The sequence below is a fragment of the Haliotis cracherodii genome, unplaced genomic scaffold, assembly GCF_022045235.1.
Source record: "Haliotis cracherodii isolate W230 unplaced genomic scaffold, xgHalCrac1.p SCAF_8, whole genome shotgun sequence".
Lineage (NCBI taxonomy): Eukaryota > Metazoa > Mollusca > Gastropoda > Lepetellida > Haliotidae > Haliotis > Haliotis cracherodii.
This window is the reverse complement of record NW_027266341.1, coordinates 39,562,377-39,589,231: the sequence shown is the minus strand read 5'-3', so window position 1 is coordinate 39,589,231 and position 26,855 is coordinate 39,562,377. Positions and strand designations below refer to the sequence as shown.

General features: G+C 37.0%; 1 protein-coding gene across 1 annotated transcript in view; it reads left to right on the top strand.

Moving 5' to 3' along the window:
* Window positions 1–26,855, top strand: part of LOC139451131 (AF4/FMR2 family member 4-like) — a 154,090-nt gene that overhangs the window by 93,274 nt on the left and 33,961 nt on the right. Inside the window, exons 10-11 of the mRNA XM_071232927.1 lie at window positions 17,017–17,200; window positions 17,765–19,488. Of these exons, the coding sequence (XP_071089028.1) occupies window positions 17,017–17,200; window positions 17,765–19,488 (1,908 nt within the window). The remainder of the gene's footprint in view (window positions 1–17,016; window positions 17,201–17,764; window positions 19,489–26,855) is intronic.

The following is a 26,855-nucleotide window of genomic DNA, read 5'->3' as shown; positions in this document are numbered from 1 at the left end:
AAGTTCTACGCTTTGGCTTATTATTATTTTTAAATTATTTAGTAAAAGCTGCAACTGAAATAACATATTTGAATATATTATTCCTGATAAAAAAATAGTTTCAGATACAATTTTTCCAGATCTTTGCATCAAAATCCTTTAAAGTTATATCATTGGGTACATTTGAACCGAATCACTGGTAGATTCCAAGAAAAGATGGGTACAGCTGATTGCTTTTTCCGGCTTAGCTTATGAGAAAATCCGCAAGGTAATCTTAATCCCTGGATGTAAAACAATGCCTGGCAGACCAACCGTTTACCGGAATTCGCTGAAGGGGTACGGTGTAATTTTTTTCTGTGCATAATATTTGAAATTTTTTTTTTATAAAAAGAATACTTAATCCGCTAGAGAGTGGACTATACTCAAGAAAATAGGTAAGACTTTTCATCCAAACCTGTCGCATGTATTAACCAAGGGCTGAAATTGTGCCTTTTGCTATTTAGGAATTTTTCAAAATTTGATTTTTCTTTTCCTGTTTCCGTGGAAACAAGTTGGATTTAGCTGAAACGGAGGTTGGTGTTATTTCCGGAGCAGAAGTGAAAAGCTATTCAAAACTTTTCCTCCAAACTTGGTGCATGTATTAATCAAGGGCTGAAGTGTTGCCTTTTGCTATTTAGGAATTTTCCTGTTTCCATGGTAACAAGAATGACTTTGACTCTGTGCATAGTGGTGTGTTTGTCTGGACCATCTCTCTTAAAATTAACAGGTACTCTTTCTTGAAACTGTGCACAAACAAATACCAGGTTGTCAACTGGTGCCTTTTGCTATTTAGGGATTTTTAGATTATTTATTTTTTCTGTTTCCATGGCAACATAACCACCTTTGTATATAGACAGATTAGAGAGAAATTTTTTTTCATCAAGTTGGACTTAAGGTAACAATCAGATGATTTGTTTTTTTGAATATGTGGGGACCGAGGGGATCTGTCATCTTATGATGATTTTTGTTTAAAATGCTTCTGAAGATCCTTAAATTAAAACAACACAGTGGACTCAATCACTATTGGTGGGTTTTGTAGTGTGTTTTCAAATGGCAACTTATCTCAGTGACTCTTGCTCTCACTTTGAGAGCTAGTTCACTTGCTGCACACACTGATGTACAAGCTGTAGTAGAGCCAGAGCAGTGCAAATATTTACTGCTGAGTGTCAGTGTCGTAAATGTGTATCACATTGACCCTGCTTACAAGCATGTTGTCTAATTAGCATGTCTAGAACTGCAAGTTGCATGTGAATAAAGGTTGGGCCAGCAATTAACATTGGTTTATGACATTCCCAGGCTGAGAAGAATTCACTGCTTTGGATTTATGTGCTTCATACTTCGCTCCATCTCCAATTCCTTCACTGATACTTACTCATGTTGAAACAGAATCAAAGGACAGTTTGTTTTTTACCAGATGAATCAGTATGTAAAATTTACTGTGTGAAAGGTTACGGTTTGTATGACATATTCCAGATTTGATGTTGTTCTCATTGACTGAGAATTCACATTATAACATTGTTGACTTGCATTTGTTTTAAGATTGGAAAGTGTTGCCACACAGTGGAGAACATGTTTGAAAAAGCCCCTTTCTGGGTTGAATTAGCATATCAGAGTTTGAGATAGAGTAAAATTCATGATGGCTTCCTCAGCCAGAGCTGTCTTCTTGTCTGTATCAGCATGTAGATTATCCTGCACAGATAGATAGGCCAAATTGACTCTGAAACAAATAAGGATTTGCCAATGTTATATTCAATGAGATTTTACTTTGGATGGGATTGTGGAAGATCCATCTCAGTAGACATTTGCAATCGATCAACATTTGGACGCACAGTAATCCCACTGAGATCTGCCATTTATCTTCATCCTCACTCTAAAAAGAAATACTGCCATCAAAGACCTGCAGAGATGAATAAAGTGAGCTTCCCTTCTGCTTTAAAACATGGATTAAAGTTATGAAGTTGAAAAGCTATTGATTCAGCATCTTTAAGGATGACTGTGTGAAATCATAAGTAGAGGTGAATTAAAAGGGAACAACGAATAGAATTTAGGGAAAATTTTTAAATATTCTTTGCAGACAACATTGTAAATAGCTATTTGAACAGGGTAAAGGTCAGTTCTCCATATGTGTTACACAACTAACTTCAGTCAGTTTACATCAATGTTTGGAATATTTGAAAATCTACAAACAAAAACATTATTGTATTTCGAAAGAAGAAAGAATTGCAATTCATTCTACAGTTTATAATAAGTTTTTCTTTTCTATCAACACACATACATACACTGATGTACTAGCTCATACAGACAGTACGGAATAATTTGTTGGTGAAACAAAATCTAGTTATGACATGAAATTACATAGCCTACTCGTAAATACACTATATATACGGTATTTACCGATAGTTTTTGTGGTTGTTTATGCATCAGCTGGACAGTTATAGGTCAAAGACTGTGAGATCACTATAATGAATTTGATGATTCCACCAGATTAGTGTAAATCCTGGGTAGTGTGATTCTCATTCTGCTGGTGTTGGCACTGTCAGTGACACCAGATGCATGCCTTCTGATTGCATTTCCCTTAGGGCCTTACAGGATTGTCAGGATAAACAATTCCAGCCAGTTAACCTTGGCCTGAAGTTCTTTGCAGCTCTGGTATCAATTATCCATTGACTTTACTGGATGTGTCATCGCTCATCCACCCTAATCAATGTCTAGACAAGACCAAAAGAGAAAACACTAGTGTGAATACAGGGCCATCCAGGGTGTCAATTACATGTGAATTTCCCCTTACTGCTGGAAGTAAGTAGTGGGGATGGTATTCACTGTATACTCCAATAGTCATTAATTACACAGATTGACTGCTGATATGCCAATTCCATGACCTTTTATGCAAAGAGAACTTGACTTGGGCTTGTTTCTAACTTGATTCTGAAATATGCAATTGAAGGTTGTACTTGTAGCAATGATTGGCCATATCTTTTTGATAATCCTCATCATTTTATCAATCTTCTGTGTTACTCAGCCTTAAGATTTGGCAATTTACAGTAACAATGCATGCTATAAATGTACTACTGTTGTAAGGTTCTATAAACCAATTCTTATCTTTGTATGGAGAGTTCTGGTGATTGAAAATACAAGAGCAGGTGTTTATGACACACAGGAAACTGTTATCCTTCAAAACAACAGCTGTATGTGTCAATGTGGGAATCAGTGAATTATCTGTGAGTATGTCATCTTACGATCAAGTGTGGAACAGTTGAAATAGTTCCTACTCTTCTGCACTAAGCTCTGTTGGTATCTCTTTCCAACCTCACATTTTCATTACCAACAAGATTGTTTCTATTTCAGTGTCAACAACTGCACAATGTGAGCATAGGGTGATTTTCATAAAGGATATGGACCTTGTGTTATGACATGTTTAAGAGAACTATTCAACGAAACTTTTATGCTTCATGTTGTCAAGTACACTGGAGCAAAACAGACAGCTATGTACAATCAGACACCGTTGTGCTTGGGGCGGTCGGGTAGCCTCGTATTTAAAGCGTTCGCTCGTCACGCCGAAGACCCGGGTTCGATTCCCGACATGGGTACAGTGTGTGAAGCCCATTTCTGGTGTCCCCCGCCGTGATATTGCTGGAATATTGCTAAAAGCGGCGTAAAACCATATTCACTCACTCACTCACTCACAGTTGTGCTTCATCCACTTTTTTGTGTAAGCTTGTGCATGGCCCACCCATCACCGATATAAACATTTCGTGTATCAGTTTGTTAATCAGCCGAAACCCTCTTGCTGTGGCTCTGTGGCTTGTTAGACCACCAAGCAGTTGTCTTGACCCTGTGCCAGGCCCAGCTGAGTGATACATATATACCAAAGAATGACTGAGTTCATGTAGCTTACTGGAATTATTTATTGTTATAACAGATCTGTGAATTAGAAGTAATTATCTGTGACTTTCCTCCATGATTGATTGCACGTAAGACCACACCTTTTTTATACAAACTTTGCAGATTTTGTTGAAATGGGAAGATATAATTTAGACTTTGCTCCTATTTTTTATCCTGACAATGAACTGATGGCATATTGCACCCAAAAATATTTTAAAATAAGGACCCGCAGTAGTTAACATCTATTAGGAATCAAAATAAAGTTTCTTGTTATTCCTGAAAAGATATATAATAATGATAAGATGCATAGATGCAAAACAGTCTTCCCGCTTGATTTGTCAGGTTTGCATTGTTTTAAAGCAACAGCTGTGTTGCAGGCTCTCGTAAAACATTAAACCACTTTTTGTTTTTTTATACCAGCAGACATGTTGTGGAAGAGAAAACTGATTTAAAAAAATTAGAATTGCTTTTCTTTTTTTCTTTCCCCCTGCCCACCTACCGAGACGAATTGAAGAATGAAGTCTTTCCAAGGAGACATGACCACAACTCTGATCTTGTCATGCTAATTGATCACTTGCACATGTGAACACCTTTTGTCATATTTAAAGTACAGGCAAATCCGCTATATGGAAATTGTATTCTACCTGTGAGTCAAGGCCCAGTGATTTGGTGCAGGTGATTGACATGTTTAAGAATCCAATACCTCTCTCATTGAATAGAAAAAAAAGAATTCACTGAATTGTGATTTGATGTTTTGGATGATTTATGTTGCATGATCGTTTTAAATCATGTATTTCTGTTATAGAGAAGGTATATAATGTATGTGGATGATTGTCTGGAAGGGTCTATTTGTGCTTGCAAATCCATTCTGATATTTATGTGTATGGCCAAATATGCTTATTTTCTCCAAACTAGATTCTTACTTGAACAGTGTGAAACAGTTTGTTTCAAGTATCATGTTCTTGTCAATGTGTTTGTAGGCTGTGGAGTTAAAGCATTTGCCCTTCATGATGAAGATCTAGGTTTGATTCCTTACATGTTCCATGTGTTAAGTGCATTTTGGTGTTCAGGCAGGGATATTACTGTAATATAATGTTATGCACTTTTCACGCACTCGATATGCTTACTAATTCATAAGACAGAATCTATGTCTTTGTTGAAGAAATTAATAATTCTTTTGTTCACATGACAACAGTTCAGACAAATCAGTGATGTCTTCGTGCAGAGATTAATCGGCTTGTTCATCCTGAGCTAGGACTGGACATTTTGTAATGCAAGGCTATAAACAGTCTGGCAAACTTTGTGTAATTTACCACTGCTGTCTGTAATCAGGATAGTGGGCAATGGAAATTGAACACAGATTAGACTGGATGGCTTATGTGGTTTTTATGTGTCCATTACCTAATGGCAATGTGGGCAGGAGGTACCACAAACACCAGTAAGAGGTCCTGTCCAAGTGACCAAGTGCCTGCTATTGGAGGTTGGAGCTCTGAACAGACAACTGTTTACACCCACTGGAGTCCTGTAATGTTAATCTTCAAGCTGTACTTGATTACTATGTGAACCCCCATTGCACGTAATTGGATTCTTTGAATGAAACATGAATATTGATGAAAAAGATATACATTGACTGTTGGGATTTCCCATTTTTTGTGTGATGGCAGAAATGGTGATGATTTGTTGGTGATTTCAGTCACTTGTAGATATGACATGTTTGAAGTCAATGTCAGAGTCTTTTTGCAGTCCTAAGTGCATACCTGTATCAATGTCAAGATTTGATAACCCATGTAAGTAAGTTATCTTCCTGTCCTTTGCTAGTCCTGATTTCCTATACACTCATATCCTCTGTATTGTATGATTTTGCTGTACATAAGCTTCTTATGTTTGATTAGGTCTGGTTAGATATGGTACAGAAGGGTTCACAACTTAATGCTTGTCTTGTGAGGTATATTACAAGCACGGAGAGAGAAAGCTTGCCATTGAGAGCTTTCCTTCTGAAGCTTTCCTTCTGAAGCTTTCCTTTAGGACTGGTATACTTGCAGGATCACATTCATTCTGAATATTACTCAAGTTATGTGTTACTATTATTATTCCTCTCTCTGTGTGTGGTCCAGAGTAGACCAGTAATACTGGAAGGGAGTGCAGGTGTAAAATGACATACAGTAGCAGACAAATTGATGACATCTCAACTCGTATTATGATAGTTGGTCTGGATGTCAGTTACAGATATAAGTATCTTGTTAAAATACTATTTCTGCCTCTTGACACACGTCCTACCTTTTTTATATTTGGATCATTCTTGTTTTTATGTTTAACACCATACTCAGCAGTATTCCAGCTATATGACAGTGGTCTCTAAATAATTGAGTCTGGACCAGACAATCAAGTGATTGACATCATGAGCTTCAATCTGTAATTATTATACATTGACATGCATCAACCAAGTCACTGAGTCTGACCACTCGATACTGTTAGTCACCTCTTTTGACAAGCATGGGTCTATCCTGGATCTTCATTGGCTTTTGATCTTTGAAATGCACAATGATGTCTTCTGCTATAAGGAAACATAATTTGGGAAGTTATACTAACAGCTGTGTAAATTGTAAGAAAACTACTTTGCATAAATATTCCTTCTATCCTACTGGTGAGTGAAAAGAACAAGAATTGAACATAATAATTCTTTCATGGGGACTGTAGTAAGTGCCAATGAAAGTTAGGCTCTTTTTGATGAATGTAATGTGTTCATGGATAAAGCATCTTTGCACAAGGTGTTATTATGTGCTGTGTGGCCAGTGTTGCATGTCTACCAGCTATTGTAAAATACTGTGAGGGTGTTACTTGAGATGTTCACAGGCAATTCCCAACACCTGGTCCTGCATTGTTACCTGAGAAACAGACCTTCATAGACAATATTGCCATGGTATGTATATCACTTGGCATACCTTATGCATGTTGGTGTTTTCTCATTGAGTGCGTATTGTTCAGAATTGGATACCAACATGGCTGTATATGCTCTGCAGTGCAATCCCTAGCACACTACTTTTTATCCCCCGCCGGGCCAGAAATGGCCGAAGGGGGATTATGTCGTGGCGCAGTCCATCCATCCGTCTGTCTGTCCCACAGAGGGTACTAAGCTTGTGAAATCAGCTCCTCCTACAGTTTCCAGAGAATATCCCTGACACTCTACACACAAGATGTTGACATGTTGATGATACGCATATCGCAGTCCTGTTTCGTTTCAACTAATTTTGACAGAGTTACTGCCCCTGTTTAACGGAGCTTCATTTGACTCGTTAAAATTTTTTATGCGGGGGATGCTGTGCTCTCAAAGCACTCTTGTTCTGTATCTTAGGTCTACTAGTTTGGGAATAAAAAGAAATAGATTTTGAATTATATTGTCATACCTTATGAATGGTACCCCGAAATTGCTGCTTATCCCTCTTCGCCTTAATGACAAGGGGTCCGAAGCTGTGGCTCTAGAAGTCACAGGGAACTGCACTTGTGCTCTTGTGTGTTTCTTACTGGAGATAAAATATATACTTGGATACTCTTTCACACGTATGTCATTCATTTGATGTTGATGTCGGGAGCAATATACACTGTCATGTGCCTGTGTACGACTATAACAGGGTGTCTGTATGTGGAGGTCACAAAAACCTGGTGCCCTTGTGCTGCTGTTGTACACCAGGTAGAACACTGACACCATCACATCTCCTGTGCTGACAACACACATGCTCACATGTCAGTATTAAGCTTGACATATGTTGGGAGTTTTGACATCATGTAGGTGACAGCTGCAATCCTGGCACAGCTCATGCCACTTTTCTTATTTGTTTCCAATTCTGACATATTTGTCGGCTCTGATACCTCACCAGCTGTTGTTCAGTCCACAAGAAAACAAACATTAACTCATCTACTGCCACACATTTACAACATGTATCATTGAATTCCTGCTTTTGTCACAATGTTAATATGAAACAGAACATACTTGAACAGTGAAAACATATTGTCAAATCTCTATGAACATATATATATTATGCAGTCATTTCGTTTTCTGTATATCTAACACTGTTTCTTTTGTCAATGGGGGGCACGGGTGTGCAGAGTTGCGTCCCCTGGACACGCCAGAAACCTATGATTATGGGTTCGAATCCCGGTTCACCCCGATTATGTTTCTAGGTTTGTCAGCACCATACCCGTGCTTGTGGGTTTCACCGAAGTGGTAAACGTCTGAGACCTGCATCACTTCGGGCTTTCCTCCCACATTAAGCTGACACGCTATGATATAACTGTAATACTGTTAAAAAGCGGCGTTAAACCAAACTCACTCACTCTTTTTTCAATGTTCACTTTGCAGCTGTCCTGTGACTGCTGTCAAGTTACAAGAAAGAATTATGTGTAGATATGTAATCTTTTAAGGAATAGCTTATGCCATGGATTGGTATTATTTGATGATGGTCAAGGATCTCATCTAAAGCAGCAGCAGCCTGAGTTTGAATGTATTGATCTCTGTTGGGGCTTACCAGTAGGACTAGATGTCAAGATAATGGTTCCATTAATTGCCTGCTATCAACTTGACTTGATTCCACAAATCCCTGATATTGTCAACATATTGCTTCATCTTCATTGCAGCACCCCTAGAAATTGATTGGTAATAACTCAGTAAGTTGTTTCTCATAACACACTGAGAACTGATTGGCAAAAAGTTGTGGTAGTTACATTTTGATGGGGGCTTAGGTGGGTAAGACATCTGTTCAGTTAGAAGCAAGTATTCTTTCTTGTGTTATGTCTTGTCCTTGTACACTTTGAGATATGATTTTGTGTGACTGGTAAACTGTGTGTTCATGAAGGGATGACATGATGGTTGCAAGGTTTTCTGCTCTCTTCATAAGCCACAGCTTCCTGATTGAGGTAGAACTAAATCGTGTAACTAATGTGTTGTGTAATAGGTGAACAATCTAAACAGCACGAGAACATGAAAGAAAAACAACAGAAAATTGAAATGATTGACAATTTAACCAACATTTTGAAGTTCGTTTAAGATGAAGATCACTTTCATTATATTGAGGTCTTCATTAAAATGTTTAACAGTCTGGTTGAAATATGTGGCACAGATGGGTGAGCTGAAGTTTGGACTTTGTTTTCTCGAAGATATGTATTATCACACATAGTCATTTCACTTTCCTGCTATAGGTTTTCTTTCCTTGTTGCTCATCAAGTTAATGACAACTGAACAAGATTGATTCAATTGCATATAGAGGCTTACAGCAGCAAGAAAAATCAATGGTTTCTCAAAATAAAATCCCTGGACAAATGATTTTAGCATAATGCAAGTTTTTTAGTGGCTGTTTCAGGTAGCGAATTGGTTTGCAAGGGAAAGTATGACTTGTCAAGTGATTGCATTGTAAAAGATGTGAAATAATAGTTAACCAGCACTTTGAGGTTAGGTTTGATTAATTTCATTTTGTTAGGGATGAAGAGTTTGGACAGGATTGGTGGTACTGCTGCTGCTGCATGTGCATTGAAATGTAGTTGCTGAGGTTCACTTAGGATGTGTTCTGATGCTGTACTCCTTTTGGTCAGTTTGCACTTTATATTTCAGTAGTAACACACTGATTTGTCTGGATTACTGACTGATGATCAGTATTTCTCCTTGGGACTGTGATTAAAGAGGCAAACGTTTAGATTATAGTGGATGCAAAATGACTGAATGATGTTGATAGTTATGGAAGAAACGATCAAAGAAATAACAATAATTCATTTGCTGTTCGTCAGTTGCAGTCTGCTGCAATAAACTAACCTGTGCACAGATGAAATATGAAAAGTATTTGAAACATCCTTGTTTGAAGTTCGAAACCATGTTTCTGTCTCACTGGAACTGGTTGACACACTTGATCTTCAGTGAGGAGTTACTCATGGTTTTATCTCAACCCATTTGTTCCATGATACTTTGTTCTTTTTCTTTGTGAAACTTGTGATGGAAAATCATGGCAAACCCTACACCACAGTAAGGTCTATGCATAAGTGGAGTCTTTGATAAATTTTGTCTTGATGTTATGAATTATTCATTTTTAATGGCAGCAGAAAATATGAATTCCTTTGCTTCAAGTGTGGTAGAGTTCATTACAATGAGTGGGCAGTATTAAGAATTCTGATGTAAATTATCTACATTCATGCATGGAGAACAGAGTAATGTTTGTCCCCCATTTGCCTGCAAGGGGGAGGTGGTGTAAATCTGTCAGTGTGTCACGATGTACACAGGAGACATTCATCACATGTATGATACCTGTATACCTTTCACAGACCAGAGGATTTGTAAGGCATGTAACATGGGCTGTGTGGAGGTCGAATATCATTTCTGGTTAATTTGTAATGCATATGTAACAGCAGTATATTCCTGAGAAGTTTCATGTCCATCCCACATTATCTATGTTTAATATACTAATTTCAAACCGAGAAAAATCTATAATTTGAAATACAGCCATGTTTGTACATCACGCAATGAATCACCGTTTGGTCACACTGTCTTCTGTCAACCCTCAATTGTACCATGGGGCATAGGCCCAAACAAGTACTGAATAAAGAATTAGACTACATTTCCATACCCTAAAGGAATCAGTACATCAATTTCTTCCTATGACATGGTGTGCATAGAAAGTATTGCATTCTGTACTGTATGCATAGAAATTGAGAATTGATATCTTAAAAAATATCCACTGTGAATCCCAATAAGTATGAATGTTGTATCATTGAGACTAATTCAATTGTAGCATGCACATCAGATTAAACTGATATTTTATTCTGATAAGAAATACAATCAAAGTTCGGTGAGTTGCATCTGATTATTTTCACTCAGTCAATAAGTTGTGATTCAGACAAGGAAATCTCCATCTATGATAAGCATAAGGTATCACAAGTTATTGTATGTGTTGTTGGACACTGCATGTGTAAGGTGGACATTGAATCTTCACCCAGAAGCTTTTTAATTCTGTATCCTCCCTATGGAAAACACTGGCGCTGAAAGGCATCCATGTGTTACTTCTGATAGGGTGTCAGACAGACATATGTTACCTGAAGGCACTAATTAACAATAATGACCATTTAATGCCTGTGTCACAGCACCATGACTCAGACAGCTACTCTGTCATTTTCTACTTTGAAGTAACTTGTCCTCATGACCTCTGTGTTACTACTGTTTCTTCAGTGTGCTGTGTGACACTATTGGTGCGATGTATTGATTCTAGACAGGTGACAGTAAATTAAAGGTTGCAGTTTCATGCTCATGCATATCTCCCTTTTACTTCCACAGTTCACAGATTTATTGCAGTTATTAACATTGATCCAATGATGGTACTGAAATAGTATAGTGTTTTTAAATACAAGATGTTATTAGTTTTACCCTCAGGCAATCTCATTGAAATCAGAACTTAGTGCTCGCTATTACTTAAAAATTATCTATAGACATGGCCCAGTATGGGTCATGTGAGAACCACCCTTCGTAAATGTTGACCTACCAATGAATTGACAGGAAGTAGACATTCGCCAATCAGAAAGCAGCTTTCTCGAGCTTTACTGTACTAGTTTCAAAATGGTGACTTCCATTCCAGACTTCGCTTTGAATTATGTTTATGTTATCAAATCAAAATTTGAAAACTGAACAAAAGAAAATTCTGAAATGTCTAATGGATGGTCGATATTGTATGGCAGTACTTCCAAGAGGCAATTGAAAGTCTCTTCCAAATGTTGGAAACATTCGTTTCTTTCTCAATTCCCTGTGTAACCTTTTTTGGGGTTGCATGATTACAAAATACATTGATACTTTCATTCTCAATCTCGTAGGCAACACTCTGATTGGTCATTCTGGCATGACCTGTAATTGGATGTGCTTAGATATTTGTGTGGCAGTAGCGAGCACTAAGATCTGATTTTAATCAGATTTACCTCCAGGAATAAGTTTCTGAATACAAATAGACCTTGAAAAGAAAGTTTGTTATTCATAATTTACAGGATATTTTCTACAGATCTGAAACTGTAAACTCTGTATTTCATCTGAAAAGAACAAGTATCCTGAAAGATAGGTTTATCAAAACAATTCTTCTGTTAGCAATGAAAATATTTTGCAATGGACAGTTTAGGTTTTGCTCATTCCTAAGTGATTGAACCTAGTCTTCAAGATGTTAACATGCACGAAACCTGTCCACTGAGATGAACACATCAGTTGTGTTTAGATCGTGACATGAAAGCCAAGTGCTGCAAAAAATGCAATAATATCATTTGGGAGAATTCCCAAGTTCGTCTTGGAATTGAGGGTTTCACTAATGAAGGATATTTCTTTAGCTGTGAGAGGTTATTAAATTACAGCTAGTTACCTTGATAGAAGAAGTAATCCTGCCTTTGCTGTTCCAGTAGTGACTGAACATCACAGGCTGCCACTGTCGCTGTCAGATGCTTATATAACCATGTTCACAGATTTTTATTAATAAGAAACTTTCTAAATAATTGATGTGATTCTGATAAACTGACCTGACCTCATGTAGTAGTTAAGGCGGTGACCCTATCAGTTTCTCCCTTTTTAGTTGTTCTCCAGCATAGTTGCTGGGATACTGAAACAGATAGGAGAAAAAGCCTGCCAACCTACACTGTTTAAGAAATAAAGGAGAGTGTAAATCATGAGGGTTGCATTTGGGAGAAAAAATCAGGAGGGGCACGGTTGGGTATTTCCCCATATTCTCACAATCCTCACGTTGATTACTTGTACTTTTTCTGCCAATACTGATTGTCATATCTCTCAAGCTTTTTGATGCGATCATTTGGCCAGCTACATCTCTGGGGAACAACTCTCTAGACACTCTCCTCAAAAATAACCTGGTCCAATATACGATGTCATCAAGTTGTGAGCTCATGTTTGAATCTCCAGAAATGAGGTCATGATAGAACGATGTTTTATCGTGAAATAATCTACACTTCGTTCTGCATTGTTCTTTGCAATCTATCACGTAGCAATGTTATATTTTGAAATAATGTGTAATCAGAACCACCACATTATAGTGTAAGCACTTGTACTTTGAAAATGGATTACACGGTTATCCATTCTGTTAGATGCTGCAAATCAAACATGAACTTCGGATAAAATTGAAATAAAGAAGATTGTCATGGTGACTTTAGTTTTGCAATAGTATGAATTTTCTAATTTGACTGCAGTTTCATGTTTAGTTATTTATTGATCTGACTCTCATATCTGCTTTTCATGTTAATAGTTATTTGAAATGTTAAAGTTTGTTACAAGTACATTGATTGAATCACTGACGTCATTTGATTTGACTGATCACCAGCATTTAATAGTGTCACAATCCATTAATGATGAATTGATTAATATTTGAAACTGAAACTGAGTGATTGGTTATTTTTCAATTTAACATGAGTTCATTTGAAAGTAATTATTTGAGAGTAATTATTTGAGATAATGAGCACACACACACACACACACACACACTCACACACACACACACACACTCACTCACACTCACACTCACACTCACACTCACACACACACACACACACACACTTGGCCCCACAAAATGCAACATGGCTTTTCACCCTCTGTATCCAAGGATAAGTAGAGGAGCTATACCACAGTCCTATGGTAAATGCATCCCTGCAGCTCTTGTCTGCTGGTGTTGGTACTTGCACACAGGCTATGTGGGAAAATGTCCAGCATGAGCTCATATCAAGCAATGATGATCGATTGTCACGCTCAATCTCTTTAATTTAGAGGGAAATGGGAAGAGTCAGCGAAACATGACTTAAATAGGGATCACAGGAATTGTTCTTGATTGAGACTCTGTTTGACTTGCAAGAGAAGGCCGATCAAATACTTGCTTTGAAGGTTCTTGTCAAAGCCAAAAACTATTTGACTGATTTTCTCACTTTTGAGTGTTGTAATATAATTGAAAAAGACTACAAAGGCATTTCCCAAAGGTGCTTGATCTCCAACAGTTGCAGTGCATTTTCCTTCAACTTAAGTGATGATTTATGAGTCACTTCAGCATGTCACATTATTTTGTAGTCAACCTTTGCTGTCTCAGAGGGTATTTTTGTGTTAATTTGTATTATCATTTTCAAGAAGTGATAATATGCGCTATATATAATCCAAGCTCAACATCTCACAGAAGATGCTCTAGTTGTCAAGTTATGGATCACCAGTGTATTTGATGGTATGTAGGAATAACAAAACCCTACTCATGTATTTTCATCACTGATGGATTACATAGGTTGTGATGAAATCAATCTTTCCATCAGTTTGATATTTCAAAAACCATTTATTTGCCAGTGTCTGACAAGAGCTCATGGGCTCTGAGCTATTACGTGACTGCATGCGTCTCACTGTGTACACCAGTGTTGGGGTAATTTTTCACACTAACCTTCTGGTTTGTCTGGCCCAGGTCAGATCACTATATAGAATGGGGGCTGTAACATAGACATCTGCATCATGAGACACCTTTAACCCTCTTGCTCATATTTCATTGAAAATCTGTAGGATGACAAACAGAATTGTGTTGTTTAAGCCCCCTGTTGTGAAGGTGGTGCAACCAGGCAGTAATGACAGGCTGTAGTGTTGTACTGAATGTGAGACCCATGTTTGAAATGCAGTATCTTGCCTAACGGTGCACTCTTTCACCTAACTGAAATGTTTACTCAGTCATCTGGCGGAATGACAGCACTCTATATGACTTCAACGAAGACAGGAGGAAGTGCCTTTACTTTGTTGTATTGTCCCTGCAAAAGTAAATTCACATTTGATTTAAAAACAGATATAATTCTACTGTGCTTACCATTACAAAATATGGAGATGGAATGATGAATTTTGTTTTCCCTCAGTTCCCCTCAGCAATGCCAAGATAAATGCATTTCTTTACCTCATCTATCCATGAGAGTTGGAAATATAGAAAATAAAAAATTCAGAAACCATATTCAGTGGCCTATCTGGATGTGTGCATAGAAATTCAAAATCATGGCAACCTTTGTCCCAAGCTGTATGATGAGGGATGATTTGGGTTTTGTAATAATGAATTTCCCCTTCATATCTAGCAAAGTTACTGACATTTACATTTCCCTTTTCTGACGTCTACATTTCCCTTCATATCAAGCAATGTAGCATCGGCTCCAGTTTCTGACGTCTACATTTTCCTTCATATCAAGCAGTGTAGCATCGGCTCCAGTTTCTGACATCTACATTTCCCCTTCATATCAAGCAATGTAGCATCGGCTCCAGTTTCTGACGTCTACATTTCCCCTTCAAATCAAGCAATGTAGCATCGGCTCCAGTTTCTGACATCTACATTTCCCCTTCATATCAAGCAATGTAGCATCAGCTCCAGTTTCTGACATCTACATTTCCCTTCATATCAAGCAATGTAGCATCGGCTCCAGTTTCTGACATCTACATTTCCCTTCACATCAAGCAATGTAGCATCGGCTCCAGTTTCTGACATCTACATTTCCCTTCATATCAAGCAATGTAGCATCGGCTCCAGTTTCTGACATCTACATTTCCCTTCATATCAAGCAATGTAGCATCGGGTCCAGTTTCTGACATCTACATTTCCCCTTCATATCAAGCAATGTAGCATCGGCTCCAGTTTCTGACATCTACATTTCTCCTTCATATCAAGCAATGTAGCATCAGCTCCAGTTGACGTCTACATTTCCCTTCACATCAAGCAATGTAGCATCGGCTCCAGTTTCTGACATCTACATTTCCCTTCATATCAAGCAATGTAGCATCGGCTCCAGTTTCTGACATCTACATTTCCCTTCACATCAAGCAATGTAGCATCGGCTCCAGTTTCTGACATCTACATTTCCCCTTCATATCCCTATACTATGACTCTTTCATGGAGTTTTCACACCTTACTCACTGTGTGGCAAGCTCAGTGGCATGGTTGATAATGTGGCATTGTACCCCAATGGTGTGGATTGTTTCTCATAATAACAATCACTGGTTTGTTAGGTCAAGAATCATTTGTTCACCGTCAATACTGAGTGTGATGATAGGCAACAATAAAACAAACCCTTGCCTTTTGAATGAAAATTGGGTTTCATCACTATTTTGCCTATTTCATCCTATGGAATCTGTTTCTGCAGATATTTGGTTCTAATCATACTCTGGCGTTGATGTTGTTAGCTGTGACAGTTGTGTTGGATCTATTATGTGCTGTTGAAAGTCACTGTAATGGATTAAAATGTTATTGAGACTAATTTTGCCCAGTATGATATGGATAGTTAATGTGTATCTATGTGTTGCCAATTGATCCAAGGGAACTGAATGGGTCATTGGGGGACTAGTTTCATTTAGATTCTTGGGTATTAATGCTTCATGGAGCATTTATAGCAGATCTTGTGGAGAATTACAGTTTTGCAAATTGTATCAATTGACATGGACTGGGTAGAAGTCCATTAATTTTCTTCTGCTGACTCAATAAGGAAGTTAGTGTGAGGATATAACTCTCTGATGAAATCTTTCACTGCCTTGGTGTAGAAATGCATTGACATTTTTTTACCAATTTTATGAATTGATTTCCTGAAAGCTGACTAGAAATTTCTTTAAACCACTTCAAACTACAGGCCTGGGAAATCAATAATTTGAAACGAAATCTTTACTTTAAGTTTTGTATTGAGAAATTAATTTCCATGTTTCCCAACATAATGAGAGATGACTCTCTGTAAATGAAGCCCTCTGGTGATAATGATGGTTTAATCTTTATGTCAGCCTCTTTAATTGAATGTGTTAGTCTAGACAGATAATTCACTATGTACAGCCATCTCACTCAAGAGTTTATATTTGACTTCTTGATCTCAATCATTTTGAAAGGGATAGCTCTTCTATGTGAAATATAATTTGACATTATTTGATTTGTTACCATAACAGCCTATAGTGCAATTAGATTGCCTTGAACATAATTATGTGAGGGTTGTACTATAATGATTTAATTAAACTGGTACTGTTAAATATGTTATCCTGCATTCTCTCTAACTAGATCTTTGTTCTAAGACTATTTCTGACTTAGTTTATTTGTTCCATCTCAATTAATGATAATGTATGTATGTATTTTGCAGAGAGGTGGAGCCAGGAGTTAGCGGAATGTCCTCAGGCTCTGACAGTTCCAGTGATGGGAGTGACAGCAGTTCATCCTCAGAGGGGGAGACATCATCTTCTGAAGGGGAAGAGGAAGAGGAAGGAAAGAAGATGGAACAAGTGGAAGTGACGAAAGAGGAAGAGCAAACAGCCACACCAAAAGAGGTGACACAATACTTCTCTTGAGACATTCATGGCATATTAAACACTATGGATAAACAAGAATTAAGATATTCATTGCATACTTTCGAATATTTTTGCACATGTGTCAAGCTATTCATGTCTCTTCTATTTGCTCCACCTGAATTATTGTCTAATGCAAGATACATCCCAATTCAGTTCTTCTGGATACATTTATTGATCATTTTTGCATTGAAGAGATGTTACATGAGAACAAATGCCATAGAAGCAAACCTCAAGGACTCCAGGACCTCCCTTAGTTTCAAACGCTGATCATCATGTTAATAATGATGCTTCAAGGTCTTTTAGTGAACTGAGCCTCCAAACAGAACAGCAGAAACTGTTTGGCAATGTCCAGGAAGTTCTATTAATGGATGTTACCTTTGTGGATGCAGTACAATATTTCTAGGTGCTAATCAGCATATGCAAAAAAAAAAATCTGATTCAATCAAATATTTGACATGAGTATTTTTAACTCTGATTTTGTGATTTGTTGTTGAACATTTGTATGGAATGGTTGGTTTTCATTATTTTATTTTACTGTTGTAGACACCTTCTTGGGGCTTAGGCAGCTTTTTAAGACAACTAAAGCAGTCGTCTCCTGAAGCTCCAATTCCTAAGAAGTCATCTGAGAAACAGAAAGAGATTGATGAAACCAATGATGAAATGCTTGATGAAATTTTGCACACAGCAATCACTTCACAGACACCTCTGAAAGACATTGGTCATGCATCCACGTTGCCCTTCCCCACAGACCATCTGGATCCAGACTTCAGTTCTGAGCGTCATCAGAATGGTGCAGATTCTGGTTGTGATTTGCCAGGTAACAATGACAGGACTAACACCAGTCTGGGGAGCCTTGGTTCTCCTGATACTGCCAGTACATGTAGCAGCACCAGCTCAAAACCTTCCAGTGGAAAACCTGAAAAGAAAGGGCGAGGTAGGCCCAGTCTTAGTTCCATGTCTGATAGTTTGCATAGGACGTCTAAATCTGAGGGTTCTGATTTATCCAGTTCTCTCAGTAAAAGCAATAGTGGTGCAAGCAAGTCTAGAAATACACCCAAGAAAGACTCAAAGAGAGACAAACCTAAATCAGCTCATGATGAAAAGAAACGAAGGAAAACTGATTTCAAATCTAAACCAACAATATCTGACAGTGATGATTCTGAGATAGATGTTGTGACTGTTACTCCAGGCAAAGTTCCTGCAACAATGGCCAATTCTATTGTTGATGAAGATAAAGACAAAAGTTGCAACAACTTGTTTTCCTCCCCTAAGGCGAGTAAACCATCTCCTGTTAAAGTTCCTGTTTCTCAAGAAAAGGAGGAAAAAAACAATAAAAGTGTATCCAAAGACAAAGTTAAAGAAGTTAAACATAAACCATCAAGTCATCGTAAGAAAGAACGTGATAAGGACAAAGATAAAAATGATAATAATAATGAACGTAACCGAAAGAAGGAGCACAAAAATGTGTCTTCATCACCACCAGTGTCCGATTCCAAAGTGGACGTGCATAGTGAGAAACATGTTGATGCCATCATTGAGACCACAAATGAGTTCAAACCCCCATGTTTACTTTCCCCCTTTGCATCCCCAACCAAGACCCCCATTGCCCCATTGCTGTCCCCCTTACCAATCCCACCCCAACCTTCTTGCCCCCAGTTGACTTTCTCCAATGGAAAGCCGGCCATTATGGTGGAGATTAACCTTTCTTTATTGGATCATATTCCTTCCAGTGCTAATTCACAAAGTGCTTCAGCTCCATCTTTACTCAAATTGGAAAACAAAAGTTCAGATTTTTCAGAAACCGATAAGAAAAGTTCTAATGTTGGAGCCAAATATGCTGATTTATCTCATAAAAATGCTGATATTAATCCAAAGAGTGCTGATGTGACACCAAAAAGTGCTGACAAGTCGCAAAAGGGAGTTGATATTTCTGAAAAATGTGCAAAAAGTTCTGAAAAGAGTACAGCAAGGAGTGTGGAAAAAAGTACAAAAATTGTTGCGAAAAGTGCATATAGTGTGGATAAAAGTGCAAATAGTGTTGAAAGGAGTGGAAATAATATAGATAAGAATGCAAATGCATCATCACCAGGATATAAAGAAGAGGATATGTGTGATGACACTAAGGATAATGATTCCCAGGTGACACTGGATAAGATATCACGGTCCCACAAACGGAAAGGTGACAGTGAGCGTCAGGAGAGTACTGGTAGCAAAAGACACAAATCCACTTCCAAATCCAGCAAGAAGTCCTCATCAGAAGACCTTCAGTAAGTACTGTTGTCAGATGAAGTTATTGATGATTTTGTTGGGGATTTGGTATGGATTAAATCATGAACAGAATGCACATATTTTCATCAGGATTTGCAATCATTTCTATTGCTAATAATTGGAACCTTGTTAAGATCTGTAGGGGTTTTAAATATATAGCAAGGAAGTCTTAATTACTCTTTTTATTTGAGAATTAAATGACTAGTGGTCGTTGTTTGTCTTACAATAAAATACTGCAGGGAGAATAAAGCATGAGGGGCGAATGGTTTATTCTCCATACAGTGTTTTATTGTACGATAAACAATGACCATGAGTCGTTTACTTCTTATATTGGATCTCAATATTATGTACAGCATGTTTATGGATGATTATAAATTGTGCAGGCTTTAAAATATTTACCCGTATTTAAATAATGATGACTCCCTCAATAGAATCCGACCTGGGCAATGTCGGACAATTCAATTTTATGCACAGGTGGGTATTTTCTGCATTTTCCCACAAGCCTCACGGTGATTACCTGTACTTTTTCTCCCAATACGGATTGTCATATCTCTCACACTTTGGGATGCGGTCGTTTGGCAATCTCGTTGATCTGCGTTGACCAGCTGCACCTCTGGGGAACAACACTCTAAACACCCCCCTCTCAAAAATAACGTTGTCATATATATGACATCAAGTTGCAAGCAAAATAGTGTCCAAGTAGCTTGATGCAGTCTTTCTAGGTGTGGTAACAGGAGTCCCAACTTACACGAGATAGGTTGACAAGGTCATCTACCATTGTAATTAACAGGTGTTTTCCTATGGTCTCTGCATGTTTCTGTCTGCATTTACATAATTTGGTCGTTTTATGTTAGTGGATGTCACAGTCATCATATTTTAGAAGTAAGCTACTGCATTGAAGGGTAGATAACTCTGATTATGATAATATAAATAGACTACATAGTTATAATTATAAACAGATAGATATGAGTTCATATCGCATTCTTCATATATATTTGTTATATTTTTGTGTGTGTTTTGTGTATCCCATGTATGTGTTAACAATATGTGAAAGAATGAATATATGTGGAGGAACAATGTCTGAAGAGAGAGAATTGGTCTGTTTTCAGTTAGATGAGCTGTTAACCAAAGGCATATTTAGAATTGTGTATATTTTATTTCAATTGAAATTGCTATGAATCAAGACTGATTTGTTTAGAATCTACTTAAAACTTTTTCTCTTTATAGAGGGATAACTGTTAAAACGTGTGTGCACACTGTAAACATATAAATATATTGAAGTCCATTTTTATCAATAGATAAGTCAACAGTAATAACTTCACAGACTGCTTATTAATCATTAGCACAAAAACTATAGCAATGCATAATACAAGATCTGTGACATCTTTCAGCGCAATAATACAACCCAAGCCCCACCCTACAATCAGCCAATCAGAAACAGTAGTCCGCTAGTATGTGTTGCTTAAACATTTTATTGGTTTAGGGGAACATTACTGCGAAAAGAAATTGCTTGGTCAGCTAATCAAATGCCATGGAATCACTTGCAGTTTAGTGATAAACACAGAACAGTTTGACAGTTGTTTAATACGTACTTGATGTACTGACCGAGGTCAAACATTATGCTTGGTCAATAGAATGTGTCATATTTAATCAGCCAGCATCTATATCTTGATTTATATGTAATGAAAGTTTTATAAAGAATGGGTTAATTCTAATGCCATGGATTGGGTGAATGGCAGGTCAGTAATGTTTAATGCCATGCATCAACCTCAAGTCATCAAACCAAAATATCAAATACCACTAGAAGTCTTGGTGGAATAAGATGACCACAGTAAAGTGTCCTTCTGTTTTCATTATCCCCCGCCATGAGGTGGAGCGGATGATACATTCCTGAACGATTCCAGTTGTGTGACCGTCCGCTTCAACATGTCGACAAATTTTCTCCAAAGCTATTCAAGTTAGAGAAATGAAATTTTACACACTGATGTTACTGGTCACGATCTCAAATGAGTTGAAAATTGTTGTTGTACATTCATATTTTTTTAGAGTTAAGGTACTTGCTCCAGTTTTTTAACTTAGTGCATAGTGTGTGAAATGGGGACAACTTTTTTCAGAAACTACTGAACTTACATAAATGAAGGTTTACATTCTTATCTAAGAGATACTTGTCAAGACTGAGTTCGGAAATTGGTCTTGTAAATTATTTGTATGCAGAGTTACGGCCCTTGATCCATGTTATTTTCCTTAGTGCATAGTGTCTGCAATGAGGACAAGTTTTCTCAGAAACAATGAAAGTAGGTTATGTAAAAGGTACTTATCAAGACTGAGTTATTTTTTCTTGAGAAGGGACCTTTTAGTGTATTAATTTCACATTTCGTCAATTTTTTCGGTTCACTCTCTATTGTCAGACATCCCATTTGTCAGACGACCCAATCATCAGACAGACCAGTCAAGTGTGACCAGTGTAACTGCCTCGTCTTAATTTCTAATTGATGAGATGCTCCCAACTGTCGGCAACTTGTTAAGTGATGCAGATTAACCAAATTAACCAGATATATGACTTGATCATTAAAAATGCATAATGAATATATCCTGTAAATTCCTAAAAATGTGTGTTTTCTGGTCTGTTCCACTCAATGAAAGGTAAACAGGTAGCTATTGCTTGACTAACCAACCTTTACTAATCCTGGTATAAGCTGTCTGACACTTGGGACGTCTGACAGGTTACAAATATTTCTGATGAAGTCAAGCAGCCCAAGTGGCTATCTCTTTTTAAGGCTTTATAGGACTTTTTGGTAATAGTTTAGATTCACTACTATATGAACAAACAAAATTCTGAGATAGTGATAATGTTGTTTTCTTGTTTGTCTTCTTTACAGAAAGTATGCTTTGTTTCAGGACAGTAGTCATAGTCAAAAGTAAAAATTAGTTTATTTGTGTGTAGGCCTTTGACCCATATACAAGAAATGCAATGTGAAACACATTACATGGATTTTACGACATCAAGTCTTTTTTTGTATGCATTATATACATAATATTGTAGATGTTTTAATAACTCAACCTGAGTTGTACGCAACAAACTTTTGAATTTATGTAAAGTTGGAAATTTCAAATACAAATACTTTACGCAGTTCTATATAATGTTTACTGATCAATACGAAATGATATTAACCTTCAACAGACATTGCAAACAGGAAACATATGTAAACATGATTCAATAGATTGCCATCTATCCTCAATCTGTCGGAAAGGTAAAACATTACATCTTAATTTAATAAAAACTCTGCGTATTACGGTATATGTTTGCTATTGTAAATGCTCAAATATCTTTCAGGTTGAAACAATGTTTGATATTCTTTATACATCACATATCAAGTACTACTGTTGAGTGTTGACATCCAGTTTTGACGAAATAGTCAAACAGCCTTGATGTTAAATTGGCAGGATATATTATGCTCTTTTAAAATATAACTACCATTTTATGCTGCACCATAGCATGTAGTGACATGGACAGGCCCAAATGGTAATATGCAAACATTACTTCCATTGAGCCGATCTCTTGAATCATTCTAAAGCTGTCTGCATTGCCCAGCATGTCAGTTTAGCTCATTTTGTGGGGCACTGATGATTTTACCAGAATGATGAATGTCTTTTGGTAATTAAGTCCAGGTTTTGCATAAATTTGAAAAGTTTTGAGGTTACGCCTCAATCAGAATGTTGAGATTGTGTAACAAAGCTTTTTGTGTAAAGTGCTTTTAAAAAGTTCATGATGACCAAACTTTCATTTGTGAGCCAAGTAAATAGTAGTGGAAAAGGTACTAGGTTTTCCCCTTTACAGATGCATGGACTGCATTTGGAAGGTTTAAACATTACCAGCATTACCAGATTCTTTAATGATATAAGTAATCCAGAACTAGGCTGGCATGGATTCCTTTTGCTATTTGAGTTTTGAGTATTTGAGGTATTTGAGTTTTTGTCTCCCATGGGAACTCCTGTAATAACAACATAGAAAACACCTTTGAAAACATTTCGACACTTCCATCAAGAGTCATATCAAGTATTGTTTCCTTTGAGGTACTATTTGAAAAAGGATCCCCATGGGAAAGAGTCTTCAACATCTGATAAAATCCCATGGGTGATAGTTTTGGAAAGTTTATTTATTCAGTCATCATTTCAGTCTCTTGCTTTAGTCACTAAGTCCTGTTTCACAGAGAATGTGTAGCAGAGTTGAGTTTGTTGTCTTTTTAGTGAGCTGATAAACAAAGCTTTCATGTATGTTATCTTTTGTTCGTAGTGCTGTCATTCATTGATTAAAATGCATAGAGTGATCTGATGCAGAAGTGTTCACCAATCACGAATATTTATGATTTAGATCATGTGTGTAAGTATATGTTGGGACTTCTCTTTAAATAATAGCTATTAATCATAGGGCTTTTGTCCAAGCTCAGAACAATGTTTTTTTCAGAAAGAACTCTTACGTATCACTCAAAACAACTTGTGAGTCATAATTATTTGGGGGCAGAACATACAGATTTGTGCCCTTAGCCTTGTCAGGATCCACTGAATGTTGGTTTGAATCCTACATTTACCTTTAGCCTATGGAATCTTTTGCACACTTCTTACCCCCACCTGCTGAATATTTTTTAACATATGGCACTGGCAGCTTTATAAATGTTATGAATGAACCAATATTTTGCACATTTATTCCTGATAGAAAAATAGTGAGTGAGTATGGTTTTACGCCGCTTTTAGCAATATTTCCAGCAATATCACAGCGGGTGACACTAGAAATTTGGAAAGTTTCTTGAACTTGCAGGAATTACTTCATTGAATGTGGATTTTTCCTTTAAACAAAACACTGTTTAGATGTGTTGGACAGTCCAGCTTTAGAAATTGGCACTAGTTCTGTAGTCCTTACCAAACTGCCCAATAGTAAAGGTATCCTAAGGCGACGCTTTTTTTATTTCTTGGTTTACGGATTTCAAACTCATTTCAAAAGTGAGGCAGGCCAATTAAAAAAAAAAAAAAAAAGGAATTTTGTCCTACAAAGTTAGGTAGGCATGAAAACAAATATCCTCCCGTCATAAAAGTAAAATAACTCAATTTTTCAAGAACATTTTATTATATCCCTGGCACTCAGCTTGTGCAAGGATGGCAACATGACAATATTCATGTCATTGGTGGAAATGCATGAAAGACGCTGCTATTTTGGCAGCATGGGCAACGTTTAACTCTTTCAACACCAGCCAACCAGAAGATTACTGCTGTGACACCTAGTTCCCAGAGACTGTTGTGTGATAGATGAAACCAACATTTATCAAGGAATTATCTGCTGAAATTAACATCTTTGCTACTACATGTTTGGCCATACACTATTTGAAAGGTCTAATTAATCCTATTGTTTATAAATATGAAAGTTATGTGTATTTCACGTTTAAATAATTCATGAACAACTAAATAAAGTTCGTTTTAAATAAATAATAATGTAAGCTAAAACATTCATAACGTCCAAATTTAGCGCAAATCTAACGATTTTTTCGGCAAATATAAGAATTCATAAAATCCACTTACCTATTTCTTTTTAATTTTCATTTGTTTACGTTGTTGGAACATTATTTTAAAAAGAATTACAAATAATATCTGTCATCACCCATTTCCCGATGATAGTAGCTGTCCGCTCACTTACATGAGGAAATACCTCGGTTTTCAAAGCTTCGTATGAATAACACATACGTCCTGCCATGTCAGTATACATTAAAAAGCTTAAATTGTTTCACCGACAAAATCTGCTACAAGGTTCGTGATTGGTCAAATTTAAGCACGTGACCTAAGGCAGCTAATCCAATTACAGCAACGATAAGTTTCAGACTTTGGCGAAAGGTTTGGGTTAAATCATGTTATTCAGAACGTTTTAGCATGAAATTGCGATCTATATTAAAAATATGGAACTTTATGGATGCATAGAGCTAGGTTACGAGCTGTGACAAAGATTTCTTCGAGAAATCCAGGCGACGAAAGCCGAGATGTCATTTGACTTACGATATGCGATCGCACGAAAAGTTGGAAATAATAACTAAGATGTCAGTTTGGCAACTTTTATAGATACATTTTTGATGATTTTATTACTTTGTAATTAAAGACGTTTCAGCCCGTGAGGACCCATTGTCGAAGTGTGTCCGAGAATTTTATTTTCAATAACATTGCGGGAAATAGTGTTAAGTGAATATATTTTTAATCTATAGATAAAAAAATGATAAAAATCAAATGGAATACGTATTTCAGACATTGTAAAATGTGATAGATTTAATAAATGAATGATATGACAAGTAGGTTAATATAATCATAAACTATTTTGACGTGGCTTGGACGGTTTACCGTGCGGTGTGACTTGTGGCTTTGAACGGCCAACAGTGTTGAAATAGTTAAAACTGGTCACTACTGCACTTTGCGTTGACAAGCTTTGATGGTATTAGAGAAGGATCCCAGCAAGAAATATCAGAGTGACTTCCCTTTGCTTTACGCTCGACGGGGAAAAGAAATCTTTTTTTGTTTGAACTTTTGTCGAAAAGATCGGCGGTAATAAAAAAAAGGGTAATTTTCATTTTTATTTTTTTTAACATTTGGACTTTGAAAGAGCGGCGCATCCGTAAACCAACAAATAAAAAAAATGTCGCCTAAGGACTAGTAGAAATTAGCCCATTTTAAGGGTTTTGCTATATGTTATCATTATAAGGACTAGTGGACAAAAACTGTTAGTTTTTCCTTTTTTTCCATCTATTTATATACCTGTTATACAAGTACTAAAGAATCAAACAGACGAGAAATGTTTCTTCTTAATCTCCAATTGCCATTAAGAATAGCCTAGTTTTGAGGACGAGTGATTCTCAGGACAAGTTTTCATGTTCAATATAAAAAATTGCCATTCATGCAATTAAGGACTAGTAACAATGTTATGTTGTTATTATGGTGTCATGTCAAATGGGTATGTCTGAAGCTGCTGTCATTATTATCAGAAATGATTTAAATATAGATCTCAGAACCCTTTATGATTTTGGATTTAGACTTCAAAATATAATGTTACACACTGACAGCAATCATGGAAAAATATAAAACATACCAGTGAAGACAACCACAACTTCTACCAAGGTCAGTCAATAGTAAACACAGAAGATGAAGATGATAAAATAGTTAACATGGTTAATTATGTTAGCTCTTTTGAATTTGGGGGGCACGGGTGGCCCAGTCGTCTCAGGCGCAGCGATTCGCTGTGCAGAGTTGCGTCCCTTGGGCACGCCAGAAACCTATGATTGTGGGTTCGAATCCCGGTTCGCCCCAATTATGTTTCTAGGTTTGTCAGCACCATACC